Source organism: Uloborus diversus, chromosome 2, assembly GCF_026930045.1.
Source record: "Uloborus diversus isolate 005 chromosome 2, Udiv.v.3.1, whole genome shotgun sequence".
Taxonomy (NCBI): Eukaryota; Metazoa; Arthropoda; class Arachnida; order Araneae; family Uloboridae; genus Uloborus; species Uloborus diversus.
Window position 1 is genome coordinate 81104179 of NC_072732.1, and position 21783 is coordinate 81125961.

At 33.6% G+C, this 21783-nt stretch overlaps 1 protein-coding gene across 1 annotated transcript in view; it reads right to left on the reverse strand.

Moving 5' to 3' along the window:
• Positions 1–21073, reverse strand: part of LOC129235255 (serine/threonine-protein phosphatase PP1-beta catalytic subunit) — a 39334-nt gene extending 18261 nt beyond the window's left edge. Inside the window, exons 1-2 of the mRNA XM_054868967.1 lie at positions 20970–21073; positions 7771–7902 (exon numbers count right to left, since the gene is read on the reverse strand). Coding sequence (XP_054724942.1) covers positions 7771–7902; positions 20970–21066 — 229 coding nt within the window. The 5' untranslated portion in view covers positions 21067–21073. The remainder of the gene's footprint in view (positions 1–7770; positions 7903–20969) is intronic.
• Positions 21074–21783: the final 710 nt, after the last annotated feature.

Genomic DNA, 21783 nt, shown 5'->3' on the forward strand with positions numbered 1-21783 from the left:
ACTCAACTTAAAAATTTTCAGTCAATTAATGTGCTGATTTTATGGGGTTTTTTTTTTTTTTTGTAAAGTTGAGGCAATACTGCTGAAATTGCTTAGGCTCGCAACGGTCTATTTCGGAACTTAAGGTTCCGTAGCTACGTTTCATTTTCCGTACGCAGGTCCTCAAAAAGGTTAAAATTGATTGTAAAGTTTCTCTGAAAAGCAGATTACGTATTCTGTTTTCAAATCATCCGAGATGCTCAATAACCGAGCATACCACAACAAACAACATATTATACAAGAGAGAGAGCGCGGGAGAGGGGGGTAAATGGCGCAGATCACGCCATTGAAGTTTTGAAGAGAGGGTAACTTAAGCGGGCTTTAATTTATTTTAGGGGGTTCAATGTCGCATTTGAAGGATGAGTGTCATCGCCATGGGGGGGGGGGCACCACTCCATTATAAACACCTTGCGTTTAAACATTTCATAAACGTTTTAACATAGCTGCCACAGCGTTAACATTCGCTTTAAAACGTTTACTCAACGAAGTGTGCTCTCTGAGTAACCCCATTCGAAAAAAAGCAGAAGCAATTATTTGATTCAATAACCTTATAGAATGACAGGGGTGACACATTTGAGAAGCAATTATTTGATTTTAAAACCTTATAGAATGACAGGGGTGTCCGCCCGTCCCTATGAGCAATGGTGCGCTTTTTATGACAATCCCCCCTCCCCCAGGAAACGATAATCCAAAAAAGGGCTAAGACTACATTAAATTTTCAATTACACAGTTTGAACCATACCGGTCAAGGGTGCCCATATGCAAAATTTTAAGGGGGGAGGGGGCTCAGATATTTTCCCCATGGTTTAATAGGATATTTTCCCTATAGAAACCAATTTCAGTACAGATTAGAGTTATTAAAATTTGACATTTTTAATAACTTATTGATTAATTGCTGGAGAAGAAATGATTTTACATTTTCGCAAAAAAAAGTACTAAAAGCAAGGTTGTCCTAGTTTCAAAGAAGGGGGAGGGGGCTTGAGCCCCCACTTGCCCCCCCCCCCCCTATATGGAAGCCCTTGATACCGGTTTAATATATTTTTAAGTTTAACAACTCTCAATTTTAAACCTGCTAGTGTCGCCCAACGACTTGCCCATATTATCATTATCCCTCACTTTTTAATAAAAATTGTACATACGTACGTATTTAATCTTAATAACTGTCAAGTTCAAAACAATATGGAAAGCGTTTCTCTATCCTTTGTTTCAAAATTTCACCACCGGATCTCACCAGGGGCGGATACAGAAAACCATTTGAAGGGGGATGGGGGTCATGCTGAAGAAAGCCCTCCCCCATGAACGAAATTCCCGTTTTAAGTACGAAAAAATTCTGAAACTTTTTGGGGGTCAATAAAAAGCCCCAAATCGGTCAGGAATAAGGCACATAATTGGGGATAAACGTTGCAAATTAATTTCATAAGCAATAAAACAAAGTAGTTGTTCAAATATTTTCTTTGAAAAATAATTGATGTATTGAAAAGATAAGATACTGTCATCGTTTGCATTTTATGCATAAATTATTTGAACACAATGTGTACGGATACTATTCTCGAGAGTGCAGGGGGAGGGGGTCATGACCCCCACGACCCTCCACTGTATCCGCCACTCACACAACACATGCCCCTCCATAAATCCGCTCATATGATAATTAACAAATTTTCGTTCTAAAAATATCGTTTGATTATTAAGGAATCTCACAATTATCGAAAATTCGAAGCCAAACATTCAACTATTACCCCATTCGAATAAAGCAAGAGAAAAGCAATAATTCGATTTTAAAAATCATTCCAAATCTATCCATTCCAAGAGCAAAGATCACCACCTATGAAGCTCTTCCCCCAAGAGCAATATACCCAAAAGAGACAAAATCCCCTAAAAATTACAATCCCGCAGTTTACGTCAAAACTCCCCCCCATTTCCCCTCTTGTTTGCACCCATAGGAATGAATTACACGAGAAGTTAACCACTTGTTTTATTAAGAAATAACCAAGTACCTTTGTGCCGAAAAGTAACACGAAATAACAAACGTTTTGTATCCCAAATGTACAGAGTACTGCAGAAATGTGTTTTGGAGTTTTAAGGTACCCTTTTTTCAACAAAATAGTAAGCTTTTACATATGGGGGCCATTCCTTTGTTACGTATGGATGATTTTGTCCATTTTTGACCCCTTCCCCCCATGTAAAGGTAGGTAAGGTTTTTCTAACCCCTCCCCGTATTCTTACGTAAGATTCCATTTCGTTTTTCGAAATAATGAAATAACTAATCTAATATCACTGGAATCGAAATTTAATTCACTATTATTAAATTAAACCTTTTTGTGTGAAGCAATATTTACTAAAAAGTTGGAATCTAGACTGAATGTGTTTTCGACATTTTTTTGTATATGATGCGATAGTAATTAAAAATAAAACATGCCATACATAGTGCAATTCTTTTATTATGTTTTACATAATTCTTCGTAAAACAAATAAAAAACAGTCATCCTAATACGTTTTTATTTTCCAGACGCAAATGAAACATCAGCTTGGAAAATACTGATGAGCTCTGCTAGTATCAAAGAAACATTGGGGAGATATTATTAGATTAGAAATTCTCCCCAACACAAGTACATAGACATTTTTCCAACCCCCCTCCCCCTCGGGACCCTTACGTAATTAATGAATGGTTCGTAAAGACATCCAGTAATGTCCTTACATCCACAATCTCACTATTTTGCGTTGAAAAAAGGGTTCCTTGAAACCCCGAAACACGTGTGTCTGCAGTGATCTGTATATTTGGGCTCTAAAACGTTTGTTATTGCCTATTACACTTGTATCATTACCCAATCGTATAGTCGAAGGTGAACGTAAGGGGGAAGACGTCCCCTCAGGTTTTCAACTTTAGTATTCCCCCTTTTTACCTGAACTATAATTTTAATGGCTCTCAAGTTAGAACCTTATAAGCACCTCCAACCTTTACTTCCACCACCGGGACACACGACACATGTCTCCCACAGACCCGTCCATGTGTTCATTCATTAACACCTTTCGCTAAAAACATATCATTAGACTACCAAGCATCCCCAAAGAATCATTTGATAATCAAGCATTCAACAGTATACATTCAATTATAACACTATTCGAATGAAACATTAGAAAGGCAATTATTTGATTGTAATACCATTTAGATCGCAAGGGTATCTATTCCTCAAGTGTGCTGGCACACTTTTTAAAATTAGGGATCCTCTTTCCCCCTCAAGAAGGACACTCCATAAAAAAGTCTAACGTCCATTAGGAATTTCAATGGCGCAGTCTGCGCAATGACCCACCTCCCCTGTGGGCTCCTCAGCGCAGCCCGTCTTTCTGGGGGAAGGGTTAAAAGGTTTCATTGCAAATTTTTTCGGAAGACAGAAAAAAACCATGCTCATTCATAAGTAAAATCATTAACTTTGACCTCCTAAATGACGTATCCGCCCCTGTAACTAAAACACTTCAGAAGCAAGGTTGCCCACCCGCCCTGAGGTCAAGCCCCCCACCCTCAATATCGCAGAGACCTCCACCCAACAAATAAGAAAAATACCCCTTAAAACACCCCCCCCCCAAAATGTCAATAGCAGTCTGCGCCATGACCCCCCCCCCCCCCATAGGTGGGCACCCTTGTCAGAAGTCAACTATATTGAGAGGTTCATTCGATTATCAAATCGATCGAAGATTACACTGCTCGAGTGATTGACATCTCGAGAACTCAATATCTCGAGAACTCAACATCTCGAGAACTCAACATCTCGAGAAGTTCTAAGCGAGAACTTGAGCAGTTGATCGCTCGAGTTCTCAGAAAGTGATAATCGAGAACTCGAGAAGTTCATCGCTCGAGAACTCGAAAAGTGATAATTGAGAACTCGAGAAGTTCATCGCTCGAGAACTCGAAAAGTGATAATCGAGTACTCGAGAAGTTCATCGCTCGCACAGAGGCCAGCAGTGTCTGTATATTTGTAACATTAGTAAGTCTTAGTTCTAGTTTGTTTCCATTTTTGCTTCAATTTCTTGAGCCGTTGGGGCCCCAGTAAGGACGTGGGCCCTCCCGCATTACGGTGTCTATGGTATGCAGATCCAGAACTGGATTTATTTATCTATTTATTTTGGAAAAAAAAGCATGTTTATAGCTTTTAAAATGCAATTCTGATCAGTTCTATTTATTTGTTTTTTCATGAAAGTAGTAAAAACTCATCTCCCATTTTTATCTTCACCACTCGGCGACAGTGGTGGCTACCAAGTTTTATGGGTCTAGTGGTCACTGGCCACTTAGAAATGTTCGGAATCTTGACCTTTATTTTTGGTTAAAGACTGAATGATTTAAGTTTAAATGAAGTCAGCACATAAATGTAGAAAAAGAAAAAAATAAAATATTCAATACAATTACACTGCTTGACAATTGCTAAGGAACAAGTGTTTTAAGCAATTTTGTACCTCAACCACCTGGCCAATGGAAATAAATTCAAGTTCAGATGGTGTGGTAGACCAAGACTCGTTATCTGTATAAAAGACAGTGCATACACGCTCAAGATTCGTACGAAAATTCACGCTGTTTGGTTTTTAACAAAAATAGTGCTGAATGTTAAAAAAAGGTTTTTCTCTGAAATTCTGTTTGGTTCTTGAAATACTTAAGAGTGAAATGTCAGCAAGACATCATTTGAGTATCTACGATCGTGGACGAGTGGTTGGACGACTGAAGCAGGTCAAAGTGTCAACACTGTGGCTGCTGCAATGGGTGTAAAAGTGCCATCTCCCGATTAAAGACGGTTGCTGAAAGTGGAAATGTTTTTCAAAAGCATACAGGGGGTTCGTAGTAGGAGCACCACACCTTCAGAGGATCGCTATGTAGCCCTAGAGGCAAAAATGAACAGAAATTTCACTCTTGGACAGATAGCTGCAAATCTAACAACCGCTACCGGTACGCATGTTTCTGCAAGAACCATCTCACGGCGAGTAAATAATGTTGGTATGTATGCACGGAAGTTCGTACGTTGCATCCAAGTTCAACCACGCCATCGTCGAGAGAGATTACGCTGGTGTAAGGAACATGTTCATTGGGATCATCAAAATTGTTCTAGAGTGATGTTCTCTGACGAATCTCACTTCAGTGTGACAAGTGATTCTGGTCACCAACTACTGTGGAAACAGCGTGGAACACGTTATGCACAAAAATTTATTTGCGAACGTGATCGGTACGGCCCAGGCATCATGGTGTGGGCAGGCATCATGCACAATGGGAGAATACCACTTCACATTTTTGAATAAGAAAGCGATATGCTGCAAATGTATTGCAGAGATGTTATGCTGATGGACCATGTTCGTCTTTTTAGGGGGGGCTATAGGTCAGGGGTCTGTCCAGGATTTTTCACAGGGTCCGTTTTTTGTGGAAAATTAAATAATTTTTGTGAAAAATGAATAAATTTTGTGAAAAATAATTAATTTTGCAAAAAAAAAAAAAAAAAAAACGAATTTTTTTGTTAAAACGAAATTTTATAATTTAGAGATGGCACAAACTGCATCAATTAAACTTAAAGTTGAGTGTTTTCCTCTTCTATGTCGAGAATATCATTTTGGAGTGTTTTTCTGATATTTGGCGGGGGGGGGGGGGAGATCGCTCTCTCAAGTATCAATATTTATCAACCATTCTACATTTTGTTAAATTATACTACAAATATTTCTGTCCAGTATTTAAAATAATTGTAACAAAAAAAATAATAAATAAAATTTAGAATAGGGTTCAGCATTTAACTTTGTGACCCAAGACACTCTTAAAAAGCACAGAATTTCGTTTTAAAACGTATAAATTCCGTGATTTTAACAAAAATAAAAAGTTATTTTAATTGTTTACCTCTTAACAAAGCGTAATAAACATCAAGAATTCGAAAAATCGGATTCCGATAGCGGATGCAAAGAGATCGCAATTCTCAAAGTGAAGGCATCAAAAGTATAAAAACGACTTGTAAAAGAAATATTTTTGATAAAATTATTTTAAAATTGCATTTTAGAGTCCTATTGATAAACATTTCATTAACATCTATGGACACAGTTGAAGCAAAAAAAAAATAAATAAATAAATGAAATAAAATAAACCATCCATTCAGCATTTTAATTTTTGACTCATAACAGAAAATGGAATTTTGCTTTAAAAACTTGAAATGAGAGTTCAAACAGAAATAAAGAGACTTTTCATTTATTTGCATCCTAATAAAGCGAAGTTAGACAAAAAAGCGACAACAAAATATGACTCTCATATCAGATTTAAAGGATTGCATTTTTCAAAATGTAGACATCTAAAGAAAAAAAACGGTAATTAAAAGAGTTTTATTTAAAGTTAATCATCCTTGTTAGCATCGAAATATCAAAACCCATATAATTTTCTCCCAAAATAACAATTAAAACATCGCACCGCACTGTAAAAACGCAAATATTGACAAGCTAGTAAAATGAGAATATTTTCTAATCAAGTCATTATAAAGGTTCAACGCCAGATGCTAAGTGGTGATAATTTTGAAGTTGGTAACCCTATCTGAAGCGATCGTATTTTTTCCCCACCCTAACTATCCTTTTGCAGTTCTAAGTTCATTTCGCAGATATATATTATTATTGTTTATTAAATCATGAGCGGGGGGGGGGGGGGAAAGTGCTTACCAATGCCTTTTTAGAAAAGTTTACAACAACAGCGCTGCTAATTAGCTGTGATAAAACAAACAAACAATCATTATATTTATTTGGCAGTAGCAATTATTTATCGCTTGCAGGAGCATCGCAAGAGTGCCGATTTTTTTCTTTCAAAATTTGCCGATTTTGTATAAGCTGATCCCTCTAATTTGACTTCAAAAAAGGTTCCAAAAATTATCGGTTTATACACAGAAATATGCATTGTTTTGCTTTCAGATTTGCTCTTTCAATTAACAATTTGTGAAAGATCCGATCTTGTTTATCAGAATTTTGTGAAGGGGCCGTTTTGTTTGATCGGGATTTTGTGAAAGGTCCGTTTTGTTTGATCGGGATTTTGTGAAAGGTCCGTTTTGGTTGATCGGATTTTTGTGAAGGGTCCGTTAACGGACCCAAATATTCTCTGGCCAGACCCCTGTAGGTCCAGACTTTCTTTTTTCGGACAACGATACTAGGCCACACTGGAGCATTGAAGTGTCAGATACTCTGTAAAGTGATAACATTCTCCATATGCAGTGGCCTGCTTACTTTCCAGACTTAAATCCAATTAAACTTACCTAGGAGGCTCTTGGCAGACGCGACTTGTTTCGCGAAGAACCGTCCCTCCCAGAACAGTACAAGAACTCAAATTTGCATTTAGAGAGGAGTGGGAAAACATCCCCCAAGCACTCTTCAATAATTAGTGGAGAGTATGGAAAACAGATGTAAATTGTGCATCAGTGTTCCTGGTAATCATACTCCATATTAAGGTACTCATGTCTCCATCATTCTGACCTAGATCATTTTTTTTTTGTGGTTGTATGAAAATTCTCTAAGTAGGATTATTTTTTTATTTTTAAGTTTTGAATTCATAGATGCAGTAATATCTGTATTATTTTGTGCTTATAATAAAAGCACATCCTCCCTACTAACTATATATTGCGTTCTGTTTCTTTAATCACTATCTACTCTAAACTATTCAAAAAACGTAATTGTTCCTTAGCAATTGTCAAGCAGTGTAAATTAAATAAATGAAATATTTATTAAGATTAAACGAAAACATACCACAAATTTTAAGAGGAGCTTCGAGTTCAAGTAGGATTGGCTGACTAAGAAATATCTCTCTTGATTTCAAACATAATCCACGAACCTCAGCTTCAGTGAGTTGAACAGTTTTACCAGGCCTACATCCTCTAACTGAAAATACAAAACATTCAATATCAACCAATTCCTCACAATCATTCAACATTATATGATGAAGTAATTTAGTTACATTGACTTTGGTGAAAATAGCTTATTTCTATTCATTCATATCCTAAAAAAAAATTTTTATTTACTGTAAATTATTTTTCCTATTGATTTTTTAACGCTAGAAAGATGACGTTTTCCGTATACCTAGAAAGACTGGCAGCAGTCATTTTGACCGCTATATTTAAAAATGTGAAAATGATTTATTTTTGGGATTTTAATCATAGGAAAGATTTGTTTTGATGCATTATAAATTCATTTAACAATTTAATCATAATATAACCTGTAAATTAGTGTAAGACAGCTTTTTTTTTTAATTTAATTTTATGTTCTATCAAGCAAAAAGTATATATACAATAAGTAAATGATATTGCGAAAGATTAAATTTGTACAAAATAGAGGACATTTTCTAAGCATGTAATCACTAACAAGTATTTTCAACTATTCATGTGATTCATTTCTTAAATGCACAAATATTGTAATATACTTACATTACTCTTCTTTACAATATTTACAAATAATCATCTTTATCACTTTGCCTGTACATGAGCCACAAACTGTCTTTTTGCAATCAGAACAAGTAATCGTAGTTAAAATGTCAATAATCCAACGTTATTAAGCACAAAACTTGCAAATGATTGCAGACACGTGTTTCGGTGTTACAAGGAACACCTTTTTCAATGCAAAGAAGTGTGAGCTTTTGGATGAAAAGTCATCCGAGAAAAAAAAATTTATTTAAGTAATCATAGTTTTATTTCCGCGTTATTTCATTTGGCATCTTTTTTTTTTTTTCTCTCTCAGGTAGAAACTTTATCATCATATTTTTGTGCAATGCTAGGTTTCGAAAAATTATTGCAATCAACTGATGAACAGGGGCGGCATTTCAGCATTTCATTTGGGGGGTCGAGTTTCTTAAATACGAATTACCTCCGTATGGAACAAAACACATATTGGCTAACAGCAAGTATAATCGTGATATGGGGGGGGGGGGGAGGGTTGATTGCATAGTTTAAGAAAAGATATTTGTCAGGGTTGGGTTTTGGAATGTCCAAAAATGGTTTAGGACAGAACAGGTGTTTTTTACCGTCCAAAAGTGTCCGAAGCTGTCTTAAACTGTCCAAAACTATGCTAAAGCTAAAGGGGTGTAATCGAATCAATTCCTATTTACTGCAATATTCATGATGCTTAAATACAGATATTAATGAGGTTTAATTAATGATAATATTTTTCTACAAAATGTTCATTTAAAAAATATCTTTTAAAAAGTAACTCTATTACATAAAAACTTTCCTACGTAACTGTTGGTAGAGTTATGAAAGGAAATTCACAATACTACCATGGCAACTCATTTCAGTTCCATTTATAACTCAAAGGAATGTTATCAAATGTGCAATGTTAAGGTAAAAAACAAAACAAAAAAAACCTTAATTTTTTTTAATGATTTGTTCAAATAAGTTTTATATGATGTTTTAACAAAAATTATTTTTAAATCGCAGATTAAAGAACATTAAATTGATGATTAAACACTTATATTTTTTAAAACTTATATTTTATTCTTTTTTCAGTTCATATATTTAATATAATACATTCTGTAACTATAAAAAATTGTCATTTATTACATTTAAGCAATTATTGCACTATATTTTGAACACTTTCTTTTTCACACATGCATAAATGTTGAAAACTTTGGTTTATGGTAAAAAAAAAAAAAAAAAAAAAAAAAAAAAAAGCTCATGGGTACAATTTGAAATTTTTATTGAAGAATGTAATTTCTACGTAACTAGATTAAAATCAGCTATATATTTACATTTGAATGTTCACATTGAATAAATATATTAAATAGTCAGAAAAAAAAATAATTTTGACACATTTTGTTCTGTTTTTGATATTTTCTCACAAAATATCGTTTCTTAAATAATAGTTTTGAATATTTTCAGACAGTTTCCAACACAAAGGTTTTGCACAGGGGGGCAAAACCCTTGCCTACCCTGCTCTCATTTGCACACGTGCATAAACATAGGGAAATTTGGTTACCATTATCAAAAAGAAAATAAATAAAATTGAACTCATGTATACAAATTGAAATTTTAATCAAGAACTCAACTTGTGTGAAACTAGATTAAAATCAGCTGCACAATTAAGTTGAATGTTCACATTAAATGAATGTTCAGTATAAAACATTTCTTTGATACATTTTATTCTGTTTTTGATGTTTTCTCACAAAACATAATATCTCTAAAAATATAGTTTTGGACACAAGGGTTTTGGACAGGACGGTAAAAACCAAGGTTTTTACCGTGGTTTTTACCGTATTGTCCAAAACCTTGCCAACCCTGATATTTGTGGATGTGAGATATTTTTTTCATAAATAGTATGTACTTTTAAAGAGTATCTACATGAAATCAAACTATGCATTGAGCAGCTGAAATGTATTTCTAGCAGATGAAAGTGATGAACACTCATTAAATAGACACACTTAATGTGTGAGCGTAACAATGAAAGTAAAATACTAAGTCATTTTCTTTTGAAAATCATGCAGCCACACTACTGCACGGACCTCTCATAACTATTGTTACGCAGAGCACACAAGAGCAAGATATTTAGCCTATATGAGGAAATTACGTCTTTAGTTAAAATTAAACATGATTATCTATTAGTTTTTTCTGTTCTGAAAAAGCCGGTAAGGGCTTTACGAATTTCTAATAATTTAAAAAACGGACAACACTTGCTCATGTATGGAAATGTGTCGACTTTCATCAACCATTACAGAGAACCAGCAAGATTGTTTTTCTTGAACATTGATCCACGTTTTATGTAAATTGAATTTGCTCATTTTTTTTTCATTCCTCTCAAAAAATTTGGGGGTGCGTCCGCCCCCTCTTGACCCCCCTATTTGCCGCCCCTGCTGATGAAAGTATATTATTTTCATTGCTAGGAATGTATTCCTCCTCAGATATTAGCTGACATTGGAATAGGAGGAAAAACTTTACTTTGGGTTAGAAATTGGCTCACTGGTAGGAAGCAAAGAGTTAGTTGCGAGAGGAAATCATTCTAAATGGAGTGATGTTTTAAGTGGGGTTCCTCAGGGATCAGTTTTAGGGCCTCTTTTGTTTGTCATCTTTATGAATTACATCAATGATAATATTTGTGGAAGCATGAATTCATTTGCTGATGATGTAAAAGTTATGGGGATTGTCGAAAATGAAGAACAAGTGAAACAGCTTCAAGAGGATTTAGATCATATTACTAAGTGGGCAGATAAATGGGGTATGACAGTTAATGTAGGGAAATGCAAGTGCTACACTTAGGTCATGGAAATAAGCGTACGAGATATCGTTTACTGGGTTCAGTCATTAATCAGGCAGAAAACGTTATGGATCTGGGTATCTTAATAAATCAGTGCAGCATTGCTAGTAACAAAGACAACAAAATCAGGGTTGGCCGAATTGGACCCAATAGGTTTTTTTTTTTTTTTTTTGGAAAAAATCCATTATTTAGCTTACTTTTGGGTTTTTTACATTTTCTGAGAAGTTTTTTAAAAAATTAATTAATTTAAATACTTTCACAATTTAAACTTCTTTTTTATTTGTTCTTCACCACAGACAATGAACATAAAAAATGAATTTTTAACTTTAATAGTATTTCTTAACTCTTAAAGGCATTTAAAAAATACTTCAAAGATTTTAAATAAATATATTTAACTTTTTTCTTTAACTGGTCAATAAAAATAACTCAAATTATCTTGGCCAAGTTCTGTCACATCTTATTTTCTCAATATTTGTAGATTGTACAGAGGAAACTAATCTAGTTAAAAGGCTTTCATGTGAATTATTTTCTGCTAACCAACACGTCACAAATATCGAATAAACACAAGGTACATTTTTTTAGAAATAAACAGATTTTTCAAACGGTCGACAGAAAACAGAACAGGTACAGTATTTTCACTATGTTACGAAAAAGTTTAATATTTCTTACTCTGTACACAGAAATAGAAAAACAGGAGACATAAAATTCAAAGAAATGTCTTGATTAAGCTGGAATTCAGTAAAAAGGGATTTAAACTACTTGAGGTTCTACAGAAGTTTTGCATAACAAAATGAAATACAATAAAGTAAAATGCAAAAAAAAATGTAGTAATTAAAAATGGACAATAGATTTTATCACTCGAGAAATAACTTTGCCTTAACTGTTGATAATAATGAAAATTAAAAAATCTGAAACTTCACCATTCTTGAGTTTTTTTGTCTTTTATACTTTTCTTCAGAAAACGCTGAATTTTAACTAGTTTTCCAGCTTTTTTTACCACAAGACAATTTTTGCACTTTGTCCATATACTTACGCTACAATATGCTACAAGTACCCCCACATTTTCCCTAAAAAAAGACAAAAAACCCATATTTCTTTTGAAAAACCCAACTAAAACAAAACTAAAAAACCAAAAAACCCCGGGTTTTTGACAACCCTGAACAAAATGCTTGGGTTTATCAATAGATCTATTTCAAACAAATCTAAGAAGGTTCTTCTGCCTTTATATAGGAGTTTAGTAAGACCTCATTTGGAGTAGGCTGTTCAGTTTTGCTCGCGTTATCTGAAGAAAGATATTTTTGTATTGGAAAAGGTTCAAAGAAGGGTAACTAGATTAGTAAGGGGACTTTCAGATTTAGATTATAATACCAGACATAATAGGCTTAACATGTATAGCCTGGAGCAGAGGAGAGTCAGGGGGGACATGATTCAGTTATTTAAATTTATCCAAATGAAACATATAAATGGATTAAATTTTAGAGAGGAAAGCAGGACAATGGGTCATTGTTTTAAGCTATTTAAATCTCAGGCTAACTTGGAAATTAGGAAAAACTACTACTTTAGTAGGGTCATGGGCACTTGGAATAGCTTACCAGAAGAGGCAGTAATGAGCAGCGGTGGATAGCTTTAAGAGGGCCTTGATCTTCATTGGGGACTAATTAGGTAATTAACTAGGACCAGCCTAGCTGGGCCCAGAATCTGTTGCTGGTCCTCACATTTGTATTTGTATTTATATAATTCAGACTACGCAACCAAACCAGAATCAACTTCAGGCAAATCCTGCAACACTTGCAGGAATTCATTTTCTGACAAGTTTTCCTTTCTAACGGTCCTTCGTGACATCATCAAGGGCGCCTATATAGGGGGGCACGAGTCCCCCCCCCCCCCTTAGAAATTAGAACTTTCTTGCTTTTAGTACTTTTTTCTTTGCAAAGCTGTAAAAACATTTCTTCGCCAGCCATTAATGAATAAGTTATTAAAAATGTCAAATTTTAATGACTCTATCTGTCCTGAAATTTGCTTTGATGGGGAAAATATCCTACTAATGATTAAAATATCTGAGCCCACCCCCCTTAAAATTTTGCATATGGGCACCCATGGACATCATAAATAGAATAATTAGACTGGACCTTTCAAGAACATCGAAGGAAAGAAATGCCTATGTTTCAAGCAAAACACATGTTTTGGTGCACAAAATAATTCCAGCACCAAATTTTTGGAATCCACCTGTTATAAATTAATCCCTTTTCAAAACCAAAAGAATATTATGTGTTCGGCGTCCCATGCTTTTCAAAGTTACCTTTCTCAACTTTGCCCCCTGCTATGAAAGCAGGAAAAAAAGAAGTATGTGACCAACAGATGTTTCGCATTTTCCTAACGGTTAAAAGAACTGCATCTGACTAGCAGATGCTACTCAAACCCAATAATTACAAAAGAATGCTATTCACCTTACAAATGACAAAAAATCCATAGTGCACATATCTGATAAGAGAAAAGTGAACAAAAACGGAAGTATAAATAACAGCGGTCAAAATGACAGCCGTTAAGTCTTTCCAGGTATAAACACTTATAGCGACTGTAATAATGGGCCTAAAGAAATAACATTTATTTTTGTGAGATCTTAATAAATAGTTAGGAAAAGTCAATAAAGGGAAAAGAGTTTGAAAATAAAACACAGTAAATAAGAGCATTTGAAAATTGTTTGCGGTCAAAATGACCGCCTCCGTCTTTCTAGTGTTAAGGCAAACGCTAAATTTGAGCTATTTATACTAGGAGACCTCAACAACAATATTATCAGACCCTAGGTTGTTTAAAACTGTTTACAATCTCAAATAATTTCTGGAAATTTTCTGAAAAAAAAAAAAAACTGCATTTCCAGGCTTGTATCACGGATAACAGCAAAAATGTTAAGTTGAAATAAAGCCCTCGATCGGTCTCTTAAGTGGCAACACGCTCCAGCGTCCGCCATTTTGTGTTGTTCCGCAACTTTCTCCCTATCTCAACAGTAGAAAAATACAGAGTTTCGCTCATTGAAAAGTATCTTTTTATCAACGAATTTTTGCAGATTTTTAATTGTAACTTATATAACTGATAATATACATACAAAAATAGTGAATTTTACCTTAGTAAAATATTTTTTTTATTATTAAACCGAATATTAGTAAAAAGCTGTTTTGAAGAAATTTTCAACCATTTTTAAGAGTAACTTCTTTTTTGCCCCCATATAGACCTTCTCAGTTACAAATTACTTGAAGTGTTTTAAATATGCGTTTTATTATTAGAAAGTCGGTGTAGTAGAACCAGGGGCGGATACAGAAAAATCTCTCAGAGGGGGCCCGGGAAATTGAATAGCACCTCCTCCTTCCCCCTACCACATACGATGTTTCGTAACAAAGTTTTCATTACTTTATTTTAATTAATTTTTTTTTTAATTTTTCTTAAGGATCCCTAAAACTAATGATCCACTTCTAAGTACATACACATTATGTACCAATATACTTTGATTGTGGACGTAAAACATCTTTAGCATTTCAAGTCAATTAAATACTAAACCAAATATAATGTTACCGAAATGCAATACATTGAGCGGTTTTAATTTCAGGAACAATGTTGTAATGATTATAACATGAAGGCAACAAGGACGTAGCCAAGGGGGAGGTCCATGGGGTTCGGACCCCCCCCCCCCCCTTCCTGAAAGACCCCTGTCCTTTTTTCTCAGTTGTTGCACCTCAAATCAACAAAATTTTTCCAAAAGAGAAAATTTTTAGAAAACCCAGTATTTTTCTCTTAAATATTCCCTTTAATTGGCAATTTTCCCAGCGTCCGAGTCAATTCAGAACACGAGAACCTCGTGCAAAAACTGCAGGTTCCTAATTTTCGTTTCGTCTTTCAAACCAGCTGAGTTGTGTGACCTTGAAATTCAGTCCCTCTCCTTTGGCCATTAGATTGCCATTGGCAAAGTAAATGTAAACAAGCATTTATTGCCACTTTCACCGTGCCCAAGTCTCATTGCAGTGGTTTTCTTTTTATTTCTTTTTGGATTTTCGTGAATTTCATAGACAAATGTTGCCAGTGATGTTCCTATAGGGTAAACTCTATATATGCCGCATACCAAATTTTTTTTAGACACATAGCCTATACCCTCAAGCTTCAAAAGTTTTCATATTATGACACATTATGTATATGATCGTTGATCGTATACACATATTGTGCGTAATGGATTACTGGGAATGGATTACTTACCCTCAGAAAAATTGATAGGAACTAGAGACGTACCGAGTAGCACTTTGGCCGAGTAGCCGAGTCCCGAGTACTCGGCCTTTCATCACTTGGCCGAGTACTCGGCCTTTCACTACTCGGCCGAGTTACCAAGTACCAATTATGTTTTAAGAAAAACCGTCGACACACATGTGATGAATTTCGAACCTATTGGAATAGTTGTATAGACCTCCTTGTCCATATAATAGTTTTTAAAACTAAATTCCTGCTGAAATTTAATTACGCATTATTTTAAAAAATTTGTTTATGTCAAAAATTTTACAAAAAAATTATTTTTAAAATTAAAAATAAATAAATAAAAGGTATGATTAATCAAGTTGGAATTAAAACAAATTATACCAATCTATTATAGTTCTAGTCCGACAAACAGAAATAATTTTTAAAAGCAAATAAAACAAATGTGCAGGAACACTGCAGACACATGTTTCTGCGTTACAAGGAACGTCTTTTTCAGCGCATAAAATGTGAGCTAAAGAATGTAAAGACATTCGACAGAAGAATCCGACTTTTGTTGGATGCCTTTAAATCCACGAGCTCACATTTTGTGCATTGAAAAAGGAATTCCTTGTAATGCCAAAACACGTGTCTGCACTGAGCTTTTAACATTGTTTTATTTCCATTTACTTTTTAAGTAAAGGTATTTTTATATTTCTTATAACTAATTTTTGTTTGTAGCAAAAATCCATTTTTAATATAAAAATTCCATATTTTCTACACTTACTTTTTTTGCACAATTTTTAATAAATAAGTTTTATTAACTTTGGGGACATTAAAATAAAGATTAATTCCATTGAAGCATTACTAACTTCATTATTCTCAAAATTTAAAATTGACTTGTAAATGATTGCAGAATATTAAATATGCTTGCGCTTTTTTATAAATTTTAATATCTGTCTTGGACAATATTCAATTTTTTGCAACTACTCGGTATTGGCCGAGTATCTGATCAAAATTTGGCCGAGTACCGAGTACTCGGCAAATTGGCCGAGTATGCCGAGTACAGAGTAGTTACCGAGTACTCGATACGTCTCTAATAGGAACATCACTGCATGTTGCACAAAAGACAGCCAGAGTGAGGTGCGTTCCTGGTGAATCAGTTATTGAAATTTCTATTCTTTTCTGTTTTAACACACAGTTTTTTTCTACCTCACACTTATAGGAAACATATCTTGAACAAAATTGTAATCAGAAGAAAATTAAGTTTATCCAAACTAGGTAAGTTGCCTTTAAAGTTTTCTTAACAACACGAGCAATTTTATGTGTAAATGTGTTTTTTCCATTTAAAATCTAATTTTACATTCTAAGACAGCAGTGATAAAAGAAATTCTAGACATTTCGTGTGTTTGAGGGTGAGAAAAAATAACTATTAATCATTATTTTTTAGAAAAAATAACTATTAATCATTATTTTTTAATTTTTACTCTTTATATTTTTGGCATGATTCATTTCAGATTCATTTTATATTTTAATTAATAATTTTTTTCAAACTTTTAGTTTATTTTTAACTATAATGTATTACTTATGTGTCCCCCCCCCCCCCCCCCCCCCCCCCCCGGAAGCTTTTAACTTTTGAACTGATAAAACGGCTTTCTATAATCCTGATAGGTGCGGTTTTTTTTTTTTTTTTTTTTTTTTTTTGAAAATTTGTGCTTCACATTGTTGGATACTAAAGGTTTTATTTTTAGCTAACATTGAGATACTTCCCTCTCCTATCTGAGTAACTACGTAGATTTTTTACGGATGTTTTTCCCCCGATATTTAAGCATGATCATGGAACATATAAATGCCCAAAAAGAATTCGTGTTTGAAGGTAAAATAAATAAAATAAGTGAATAAATAAAACTTGTGTGTGACATTGATGTAACAAACTTTTTGCTGTATCAAAACTTTATAGAAAAATGAAATTGAAAATTACTTGAGTATTTTACTGTGATCAGTTTACGAAATGGCAAGTTCGGCCATATTAACACATGTAATAAGTAATTTATTAGAAAGTATTACTTTTAAATCTTACTGAATTGTGATTCTACGATGCCAATGGAAAAAACAGTTAATCAGTTTTAATTAACGAAAAAATCTCTTATTAGATGTTTTTCTGTAAAACATACTTGTATTTGCATCATTGGAACACATTTTTTGATTGTTATTCACTGGTTTTGTACTGAAGAGTTATTTAAGTAGCATCTATGCATCCATCATCAGTAAATTGTGAAGATACTATTAAACGTAACAAAAAACAGGCATGTGTATTAAACTATAAATTACTAGGTGAAAATTTCCGCTATTTTCTGCTTTTCAAGCAAAGAATCAAAAAAGGTGAATGCGAGATAAACTCCTATGTGTTTTTCGCTTCTATATTGATTTGTTATTTTAAACTCTTATTTTCTTTAAGTTAAAGTTATTTGCTATTTCTTGCAATAGAGTATGTTTTACTAACATTGCATGAAAAAAAAATCATTACCTGCAATGTAATATATGATATGCATTGTTGTTAAATCAAAAGTATAAAAACGACTTGTAAAAGAAATATTTTTGATAAAATTATTTTAAAATTGCATTTTAGAGTCCTATGATAACATATCATTAATATCTGGACACAGTTGACCCAAAAAAATAATAATAATAATAATAAAATAAACCATCTATTCAGCATTTTAATTTTTGACTCATAACAGAAAATGGAATTTTGCTTTAAAAACTTGAAATGAGAGTTCTAACAGAAATAAAAAGACTTTTCATTTATTTGAATCCTAATAAAGCGAAGTTAGCTTGAAAGAAGAACAAAATATGATTCTCATATCGGATGTTAAAATATTGCATTTTTCAAAATGTAGACATCTAAAGAAAAAAAAACGGTAATTAAAAGAGTTTATTTAAAGTTAATCATCCTTGTTAGCATTGAAAAATCAAAACCCATATAATTTTCTCTCAAAAGAACAGTTAAACATCGCACCCGTAAAAACACAAATATTGACAAGCCAACAAAATGATGAGAATATTTTCTAATCAAGTTATTATAAAGGTTCAACGCCAGACGCTAAGTGGTGATAGTTTTGAAGTTGGTAACCCTATCTGAAGCGATCATATTTTTTCCTCACCCTTACTATCCCTTTGCAGTTCTAAGTTCATTCATGAGCGGAGAAAAGTGCTTGCTAATGTCTTTTCAAAAAAGTTTACAACAACACCGCTGCTAATTAGCTGTGATAAAACAAACAACCATTATATTTATTAGGCAGTAGCAATTATTTATCTCTTGCAGGAGCATTGCAAGAGTGCCTATTTTTTCTTTTCTTTTTTTCAAAATTAGCCGATTTTGTATAAGCTGATCCCTCCAATTTGACTTAAAAAATTATACACATACACAGAAATATGCGTTATTTTGCTTTCAGATTTGCTCTTTCAATAAACAATTTGTGACAGATCCGATCTTGTTTATCAGAATTTTGTGAAGGGTTCGTTTTGTTTGATCGGGATTTTGTGAAGGGTCCGTTTTGTTTGATCGGGATTTTGTGAAAGGTCCGTTCGGATTTTTGTGAAGGGTCCGTTAACGGACCCAAATATGCTCTGGCCAGACCCCTGTATAATGAAACAATGTAAGTACCCAGTGTTTCTACGTGATAGCAATCCAGCTAAAAGAACTCAAATCCTTGAAATTAAGAAATCGTGAGACACTATCTTAGCTTGGGCGGCATTACAATCTCACATGTACCTTGACTCTGTTTAACGACTTTCTCTACTTGAAGACGACTATTCACGGTCCCGGGTGCTCCACTGTAGTAAAAGCATTCTATTTAAGGACGATTTTTGTGGTCCCTTGAGAGTCGTTAAATAGAGAGCCAACTGTATATAGATCGCAGCAGTATCATAAATGATAATCCTAATAATAAAATATTTCAAAGTTTCATAGAAATTACTTTTTAACCAAAGCACAATATTAAGAAGTAGATATTTCAAATTTCTAAGTTTAGAAAACAAGATAATATTGAGAAAAATTGAGTAAGGAACTCAATAAATAAGCATTTAAGAACAATTTTCAAAAGAAAAAATCTTACTCAAACCATTTCATCAACAAGGATGGTATTGAATAGTTTTCCCATAGCAATTAGACAATAGCAAAATAAAAAATTTAAAAAAAAAAAAGAAAATTGAAGGAAAAAAATCATAATCCCAGAATAAAAAGAAGGTTTTTTATACATAATATTTCTATTTTTTTTCAATAAGTATCAATTTTCAAATGAAAATTTTGCTACTGAAAGATATTTTCTCAATGATTTGAGTATGAATCCAGATTCTCTAGCATAATTTTTTGAACGAAACATTAAAAAGTTTATTTTTATTAAGAAAATATTGATGATTGAAAAAGAATTGGGGTTTGTATGCATTTAGTAGACAAAAAGTAAAAATAATAATAATAATTCTTATAGTAATAATTATAAGTACTTTTTCTGTGACAAAGTTCTTTTGAGAAAGAGCCCTTTAACCAGGAAGCATCCTAGCCTGTCCTTTTTTCTTTTTTTTTTATCAGTAGGAAACACTACATGCAATCTGAGAGGACGCAAAGTCGGCACCCACTTATTAAAAGTTCTCTTATTTACATTTCCTTATTTCCGTTTCCATATAATGTTTAAGTCTCACAATATAAACATTTAAAGATACATAGAGAGAAATGTTACTAACATTGGAAAGTACATTCATATCGGTTCATTTGTTTCAACAGTTAGGAGTTCTATGCGAAAAATCCGAGACGATGTTTTGACACTTTGACATTTCTGGTCCATTGGTAGGTCTGGTATTGAGAGGCATGTAAACATTTATTATTAAGAGCTACTTTCTTTGAAACTAATCAAAAGGCAAACACAATGAGAAGAAGCTATGCTATTTCAGAGAATGAATTAAAGGTAAATACACCACTTCGGTGGTTCAAGTTGGGTGTTTCAAAACTGTTTAAGCGATCATGCACTTACACAATCGAGCTGTTTTGATCAAAAGGCAATCGCTTTTCAAAACTATTTTTAAGAAAAAGAGCTTCAGTGCTTCTTAAGATAAATAATCAAAATGATTTTCATAGTTTCCAGCAACTACTGCAATGAAATATGATGCATTAAACAAGACTAAATGCCAAGTCGATACATGGGAACAAAAATAATCAATAATCACTCAAAAGCAGAGAGAAAACTCATGCAAAAAAGTAAAATTATTTCCCTGAAAATGCGCTTTGATTAAATGAAGAAAGCTAGTTAATGTAATCTACACAAATGACGCAAAAGATGCCCTAGAAATGACACATAACAGCAGCTGTACTTATATAGGTATCTAAATGCGAAGTATAATTAAACAAAAAAAAAAGAAATCCAGTTGCTCATCGGGTCTGCATTGAATATGATAAAAATAAATTCATGGAAACATAAATCGCACAATTTTGACATACTTACCTTCTAATAACCTTGAAATAATACTGTCAACGTTCAACTCACTTTCCGCCATTTTCGTTTGATGACGACAAATGGGTATTATATAAAGTATTGCCATTAGACAATGGAAATAGCAGATTATATTTATAACCTTTAATAGTGAAAGGAGAAGAATAAAATATGATTCGAATGCAACATAAAAAAAAGTTTAAGGAGTAGTGGAAAAAATTAGAAACATTCCATTTTTATGATACAGATGTACAGTAATCCAATTTAGGCAAATCGTCTTTACGTAATGAAAGAAAGATTTTTTTTTTCGAGAGTTAAGTTTCACATAATTTGATCTCGTTTATTAAAATTTATAAATCTTTTAAAATGTTGAATTCCAAGTCTCTCACCCTGTCCCCTAGGCTTGCTCTGCGCCGCTCATTCACCTTAAGGGGTTTTCTTTATAAGTGACTACTGAGTGACTAATATATTTTAGTTGTGCAGGAGGGATATCCCATCAAAGGTTGCCCTTATAAAAGCCCTTGAAGATGCAGGAACATTTACTTTTTGCACGGATGCCTCCCTAAGGGAAAACGTGTGCACCCCTTCAATATCATGGAGACCCCCCCCCCCCAAAAAAAGCAAGAGCCCCCCCCCCTCCCAATGAGAAAAATACCCCTCAAAACAAAACCCACCTAAAAATTTCAATTCAGTCTGCGCCGTGACCCCTTCCCCCTAGGTGGGCACCCCTGATGCTTGTTGATCAGATCAATCTGAAAAATAGAGAAAACTGCAAAATAATAATAATAATAATAATAATTTGAAATCTGAAATTTTGAATTCAAAT